Source organism: Crocuta crocuta, unplaced genomic scaffold (genome assembly GCF_008692635.1).
Source record: "Crocuta crocuta isolate KB4526 unplaced genomic scaffold, BGI_CrCroc_1.0 scaffold125, whole genome shotgun sequence".
Classification (NCBI taxonomy): Eukaryota; Metazoa; Chordata; class Mammalia; order Carnivora; family Hyaenidae; genus Crocuta; species Crocuta crocuta.
Genome location: NW_027531143.1, coordinates 8,955,760 through 8,963,929, shown reverse-complemented (window position 1 = coordinate 8,963,929; position 8,170 = coordinate 8,955,760). Strand labels below are relative to the sequence as shown.

The 8,170-nt window shown below is 35.2% G+C and overlaps 1 protein-coding gene across 1 annotated transcript in view; it reads left to right on the top strand.

Moving 5' to 3' along the window:
* COL24A1 (collagen type XXIV alpha 1 chain) overlaps positions 1–8,170 on the top strand; it is a 374,970-nt gene that overhangs the window by 108,705 nt on the left and 258,095 nt on the right. Inside the window, exons 14-15 of the mRNA XM_077771041.1 lie at positions 1,896–1,940; positions 8,011–8,064. Of these exons, the coding sequence (XP_077627167.1) occupies positions 1,896–1,940; positions 8,011–8,064 (99 nt within the window). The remainder of the gene's footprint in view (positions 1–1,895; positions 1,941–8,010; positions 8,065–8,170) is intronic.

Sequence of the window (8,170 nt, the reverse complement as noted above, 5' to 3'; positions counted from 1 at the left end):
ACGGACTGTTGTTTTTTGATGCTAGGTAGAAAAATCTAAACTTTTTTGATTCCAAAGAGTATCTAACAGCTACCTCCCAATCTATTCCATGAACATGCTCTTCTAATAAGATTTTAAGGTGAATTAGAGTCCACCACTAAATCCATATAGCGTTAATTGGGAATAGTTCCTATGTGTAGGTATTTATACTTAAAGTATTTGAAAATATTTATTTTTAATTTATGTTTCTAAATTATGACTTTATTAGCTTATTCAGTTAATTTGGTCGAAGTTTTATTTGTTGTAAGGCTTGGCAGATAAGAGTAGAACTGATTTCCAAAGAAATTGCTAAAAACTTGAGTGATATTTTAAGTAGAATGTTTACCATCTTTTTCTTGCCCCTGATTCTGGGGAGCATTTCGTTACAAGAGTAACAAAATAAGCATTATTGGGGGCACCTACGTGGCTCGGTCATTTAACTGTCTGATTCTCGGGTTCAGCACAGGTCAGGATCTCACAGTTTTGTGTGTTCACGCCCTATGTCAGGCTCTGTGGTGACAGCACGGAGCCTGCTTGGGATTCTCTCTCTTGTTTTCTCTCTGCCCCTCCCCCACTCTCAGTCTCTGTCCCTCTCAGAATGAATGAATGAATAAATAAATAGAATATAAAATAAACATTATTTACTTTTTTTTCAATGTTCACTTACTTTTGAGAGAGAGAGACAGAGACACAGCATGAGTGAGGGAGGGACAGAGAGAGAGGGAGACACAATCCAAAGCAGGCTCCAGGCTCCGAGTTGTCAGCACAGAGCCCGACGCAGGGCTTGAACTCACAAACTGAGAGACTATGACCTAAGCCAGAGTTGGACACCCAACTAACTAAGTCACCCAAGCACCCTTACTTTTTCCTTTAATACCACTTATGTACTTGTGTATAACTACCGTGAAACCATCTTATTTATTTGTCAGTTCATTCAATATACATGAAGTTTGTTAGGGTGGACTTATGCCATAAATTAAATGTTTCTTTTTGAAATTTGCTCTTTATTTAAATATAATACTTCTTGAAGAACATTTTCAGGCTTTACTTAATATCTTTAAAATAGAAGAATAAACTAAGTATTTTAGTTTTTTCATTCATAATTCTCTATATTTTATACTGTGCCTTAATTTCAAAACAGAACTTGGAAAAGTGAGGCCTGTTCCTATACTTTGTATCATGTAAATGATATAACACTGACATGGGGTGGGTTAGGGATTATCATAAGGACTGTCATGACCAGTCCAAAAGGCCATCACAAATCAACTGGAAAAATTAATATTGATTTAAAATTTCGTTTTATTATATTTATAATTCACAGTATTGGGAATTTCTTATATTTGTGAGAAAATTTTCAAAACCTTTCATGCATTATGACAGTTTTCATTATGATCTTTACAACAGTGAGAGCAAATGTTATTATTCCTGTTTTGTAAATGAGAAAACTGAAGTGTAGAAAATTTAAATTTTGTACTTCACGAGTGGAGACTGTTTTAAACTATCTGAAAATGTTCTTCTATATGCTGACCACCTATCCTTTTATACAATATACAGAATGGTTATATCTATAATGCTGATTGCTTATGGGCTTTACTTCCTTTATTAGACACATAAAAGACATAGAACAATCTGTATCCTGGGCTAGGTCATAGTCCTGGCATCCAAAAGCATGGAGCCAAGGACATTTTTAAAGAACATAAACTTCCACCAGAGATTTGCACTTCTTAGGAGGATGCAGAAGGGTAGGGAAGAATCATAAGTTAGGTGTAGAAGAGGGTAAAATTTGATATTTTTTTCCTAAAATTTTTGTCTTTAGAAAATAACTCTTCATAGTCTGGAATCACATTTAACCAACTTTGCACATTTCTTTTACATAGGGACTTGTAGGTAGCATTGGCCCTCCAGGATTTCCTGGGCTTAGAGTGAGTATCAAGTATTATCATTCTTATAAAATATTGTGCTTATAGTTGTTAGATGCATTTTAAGATCTTTAGAAAAATGAGATGTTTTGGTGTCATTGTTGGATGTGAGACTTGTGCAAATCTATTTCCCCACCTAATAATGCAAACTAGACCAGTAGTATGAATCCAAAACTTAAACTTTATGATAACCTAAAATAACAAATTTCTACAGATTTCTGTATACATGTGTATTTATGTCTGTCTCAATAGGTAACTTAAGACTCAGTTTCTTCAAAAGTATGACATACAACAGCCACTTCTCTCCTTTGGAATAGTCTTTTGTACCATCTGGTCTGGATAGATCCAGATAGATCCAGATAGTATGATAGATATCATACTATACCATACCATAGAACATGGTAACTATAGACTTTAATTTTAGAATAAAATTGAATAAATGGTTAGGAAACATCCCGAACAAAAGGTAGTAGTTGTACTTTATTAATGCTGCTAAACATATTAATGCCCAATTTATTTTTTACACTAAAAATATAAGTGTATTACTTGCCCACTTAATCAGTTTAAGTTAGTGAATTTAACTGAGTTTCACTGGAGTTTCTGATATAGGCAAAGTACAGTTTAGTAAAAGCAATTCTTTGGAGGCCAAAACAATGTACTCCACATGGTTACCTGATAAATTTTATCCACTGAAGCAAACAGACTACTATTAGACTGCTACTTCTGCTGTCTTCATAAATATATTTCTGTCAGTCAAGCTTATGGTTCATGACAGGGATATAAATGACAGATATTTTATATAAATTTAGAACCATGCACTTTAACAGTCAGACATAATTTTATGAAATGTAAGGAGCCTAATGAAAACAGAATCTTAAAAGTAAACTATGTATATCCATATAAACATAGGAAATAACCTTGAGCAGAGGTAAGATTTTCCCTAAAAATTTATTTAGAGCTTGCTTTAACACATGAAGTAGGTAATTAAGACTCCAGAGTTTTATGCCATAAATTACAGCCACAATTTTTTTTAGCTTGAACTTGAACACAGGTCTTCTGACTAATCTACATTTAAATTTTTTCCTGCCAACTTAACTGCCCCAAGGCAAAAGGTGACAACTTGACCAAAGGAATATATCAGGAATTCAGTTATTGGAACTATGGTAAAAATCAGCATAATAAGTTTTAACTTGCCTTTGGGGCTGGCAACAATATAGAATTAAGAGTCAGAGAACCTGAGTGAGTCTAAGACATTTAAACTTTTCTTTTACTTGATAATATTAGTATAACAATAATAAAATCAGCAATAACATCTCACTTTTTTTTAGTATTTCTCATGTACTAGTCATAATGTTAGGTCATTTAATTCTCAGAACAAGCCAAGACTACTCAGTTTCTAAGTGTTAGGCCCAGATTTGAAGCCAGGTGATCTAAATCCAGAGTCCAGAATCCCTACCTGTGTGCTACACCGCCTCCTTAAAACTTATATCACCTTAAAATGAGTGCCATGTATCTTAAGAGATTTCATTAGGCTTCATGAGAAGCTCTATGTGAAGGTGGAACCCAAAGGACTAATTTTTTTCCCTCACAACTTAGAATAGGATCAAACCTGTAGGTGGTAGTCATTGGCCTTACCGATGGGGAGAGAAAGGAAGCTGGGAAGGGAGTTGGATTCCAAAGATACCCTTTCTGCATTCTTCATTTAACCTATCAGTTGGTTAGCTCAGAAGTTTCTGCTATTACGCTGAAGTTTAAGGCCAAAATTCTTAGCATGTCTAGACTATCTTGATTCTCATCTGCATCTTGGGAACATACTTTGTACACTAGCAAAGCTGTTTATTCTCAGATGCCGTGTAGCCTTGCTATGATACGGCCTTTGTCCTTATTTGTCTACCTGAAACACTTTCCACCTAACACTTAACTCTTACTCATTTTTCAGTGCCAGGACTTAGCACAATTCCAGCACATCATAGTGCTTAGTAAAAATAACTGTTTTTTGTTTTTGTTTTGTCCTTTCTCTTTCTCAATTTACCCTTTGGTAGATGGGAAGAGATCCTACAGAAGGGAAAATGGCTGATGATCCTAACAGTCCTGTTTGTAATCCTTATCTCTACATTGATATGGATAGTACTTTATGCTTTTCAAAGTACCTTCACGCACATGTATCATTTGTTTCTTAATGAGTTGTAAAGTAGATAAAGCAGGTATTGCTACCTCCATTTTATATTTATTAATTTTTTTAATCAACACAATGTGATCACCTACTATGTATCAAATGCTAAACTAGATTTTTGCTAGGCCTAAAAATACAAACAAGCTTTCTATTTTTAGCAACATTATATATAATCTAGTGGCATAGAAGGTAAAATAAGCAATATCATACAATGTGATCACTGCCATCATGGACTAAAAACCACAGAGAAAGGAGCAATTTATGTTCTCTTGAGAGAGGAGTCTTCACAACAGAGATGTGTTTTAACTGTATCTTGAAGTTTGTGCGTGAGTGGAATGGAGTAGAAACAGGAAAAGGGCTCTTTAGGCAGAAGAATCCTTAAATGCACAAAAGAAGTGAAAAAATGCAATGTTTGGGAAATGCGAAGAGGAGTAGGAGGATTGTAGCCTAAGAAGTATGGGGAGATAGGAGTGGAATGGAAGGAGCTGAGGTTTGGAGATCATTGGAACAGATGAGATAGAACCTTTATATTTCAGAGTCAACAGTTGGTCTGCTCATCCACATCTGCTTGTTCCCATTTGGGAAGTATAGTTTCTGCTGAGAGATGATACAGCTTTCTCTAAGTGATATTTTCCATGCAACTGGTTGTCATTGTCATTTGCTTTCTTAATTAGTGACAGTGATTATTACCTGCGAGTGTGGGTGGGTGTGGTTGCAGTCTTCCCTACCTTGTGCTCACTCACATGAGTTCTAATCGGCTAGAGGCTGCTGGTTTTATATGAAGAACCCATCCTTAAGCTCTATTTCTTTGACTCACTTTGGCTTGAAAGTTCTGTGGGAGGCTCTTCTCCCTTTGGACGCTAAATCTCAGATAGCTATGCCGCCACACATGGAAGTATTTCTCCCGTCTGTTCTGTCTTCTCATGGAAAAGGAGTGTGGTCGGCAGAGAGTGCTGAAGGCCGTCAGATTATCCTTGTGGCACTAAAAACTGCCCTTAGCCCATCACGGGTTGCTTTTAGAAAGCCATAGTTTTTCCGGACTAGGTTTTTCCACACAACTTGTAACATACCACAAAATGTTTGAGGTTTCTTAGAGGTTTCTACACCATTTTACTTTTTCATCCTCTATTTTGCTAAGTCTTCTAAAACATGTATGTACTTTGATATTTCTCAACACTTATTATTTTGTGATATTTATTTTAGAGGCACTAAAAAGTAAGATAGTAGATTGTGCATACAAAGTACATTCATCTGAAGATACTAGACTATGTACAGTGATATATTTACTGAAACACAGTTAATAATACTATCACCTATAGAAAAAAACAACAGGATGACAAAGAAGTGTTTGTTTATTTGCATACAAGATATTTTTCTATACCTACATAGATTATTGCTGCATAATTTCTAAACAGAAATGTTTATTGTATTTTTTGAAACTCTCCTAATTTTTAAAGCTATGAACTTTGCATAAACTAGCCACTGTAATTATAAGAACAGTTGTTTCCTACTGACAGAATTTGTCAGGGATGTATTAATATTGCATATCTGTTTATTAAGTTGGAAAGTATTACTCTTTGCTTCTCGCAATCTCATATATTTCAGGATGAAACATGTTGGAAATAATTTATCTTAGTTATATTTCACAGACTTTAGAACTCACTCAAAAATAAAGATGTCATATTTTCCATTCTGAAATTTGTATTATATGAATGTAGACTATTAGAAATGATCTTTTATGTTGGGTGATAGAGCTCTAGAAACTGCTGTTTCTATTTATTTTTTACTGAAATATAATTAACATAGAGTGTGATATTAGTTTCAAGTGTACAATATAATGAATCAACAATTCTATACATTACTCAGTGCTCATCATAAATGTACTCTTAATTCCTTTTTATCTGTTTCAGCCATTCCCCCCACCCACCTCCCCTCTAGCAACCACCAGTATGTTATCTGTATTTGAGGCTTTTTTTGTTTGTCTCTTTTTTCTTTGTTTGCTCATTTGTTTTGTTTTTTAGATCCCACATATTAGTGAAATCATATGGCATTTGACTTTCTTTATTTTACTTAGGATTTTACCCTATAGCCCCATCCATATTGTTGCAAGTGGCAAGATCTCAATCTTTTTAGTGGATGAGTAATATTCCATTATATATCCATTCTTTAATTTTCCATTCTTTATCCATTCATCTAAGGATGTACACTTCAGTTGCTTCCATATCTTGGTTCTTGTAAATAATGTTGCAATAAACATAGGGTACATATATGTTTTTGAATTAATGTCTTCCTTTTCTTTGGATAAATACTGGTCGTGGAATTCTAGATCATATGGTAATTCCACTTTTAATTTTTTGAGGAACCTCCATACTCTTTTGCCCAGTAGCTGTACCCATTTGCATTTCTGTCACTGTGCACAAGGGTTCCTTTTTCTCTACCTCCCCACCACAACTTGTTATTTCTTGTCTTTTTTATTCTGTCTATTCTGAAAGGTTTTCCAGAATTAATTCCATACTTTATTTTAAAACTGTTGTGTTTTATTTATTACAGTGAAACTGGAAAATAAAAAAAATCAATAAAACATGCTTCTGCTTTCATAGAATGGTCAGACTAGAAAGATGGGCAAAATAAGTATAGTGCAGCATACTCACTATTGCAGTAGAAGGCCATTTCAATATTGGTAACAATATCATCAAAGACGTGGCACCTGTGAAAAGAGACAGCAGAGAGCATGTTCAGAGAATGGAAAATAGTCCATTGTGGTTAGAATGTGGGCTTTGGAGGATGGAGAAGTAAAGGAGAAGTATGGACAGATGGAAATAGACAAGACTGGAAGAGTTGGTGGGAACCTGGTAGCGAGGGTCTGGGATGCTTTCCTAAGAAATGTGACTTATAACCAAAAGGGGCAACATTTTTAGCACTGTCATACATATACCTTTAACAGTTCCTTAACATTTGGAAACCATAAAAGGGAGGTTTAAAGCAACTTGTTCTTTGAAGATGAAGGTTGATACAGAAACCAGGCACAGGGAGGTAGGAAGTGAAAGAAGGAAAATGAAGGTGTCATTGACAGAAAAGTTGTCCGTGATCCCTAAGCCATTTTTTCAACTTTTACTTTCAAATACCCTTATGGTGGCTACTAGACTTTGTCTTCTGAGATGACATATTGGAGGAAGTTTTCTAAGTCTCTTACCTACAGGAGATGACAGTGATAATTACGTTTTTGAGAAATCTTGCATTGGAGCACTAAACTGAGAACCTTGACACTGATGACTGTGTTTTTTTTTTCATCTTTGTTTCCCCAACACTGCTACAGTGTCTGTGTACGTGTTATGCCCAACGAATGTTAAATGATGAATGAGAGAAGCCTCATTCAGTACTCAGTTTATCCTTGAGATTATGGTAAATTTTACCATGCTGCAAATTTGAGATCACGAAATAAAATCATTAGAATGCCTGGAACATAGTAACTGCCCAATAAATATTTCCTGAATAAAAGGGTGAAATAAGAATATATGATGATCAAATGAAGTATTTATCAAACACATCCTGAGAACATGGCACTAAAATAGTTCCCTTATCTTCAAGATATTAGTTAGTTGGAGAACTATTTCAAGATGAACGTTACGGACTTTTAGGCATTGTAGGGGCTAAAGGAAAGGGGGGATCCTTGTGGACTAGACCAGTGTGAATAGGCTTCAGGGAGTAGGATGACCTCACTAAGGTTTCAAAGATTGGTGTGCTTTATCCATGCAGAGAGAAAAAAAATTGTGGAAGAAGAGGGCACGTGTGGGAACTTAGTGAAATGAACTATTCTGGGTTAATTAATTAAGTTTACTGTATTCTCTTTCTAATCCTAGTGGTTGCTTAATGATGCCTTTCTTTCTTACTGCTTTTCAGGGCAGTGCTGGCCCTGTTGGACTAGTCGGACCTTCTGGATCCCCTGGCCCAATGGTATGTCTAAAACTGCATCATGGGCATTTCCCTTTAATTTCTCTGTGATGTCACAAAATATCTTTTTTTTTTTTTTTTTTTTTTTAGGGTTTTTCTGAGAATAAGG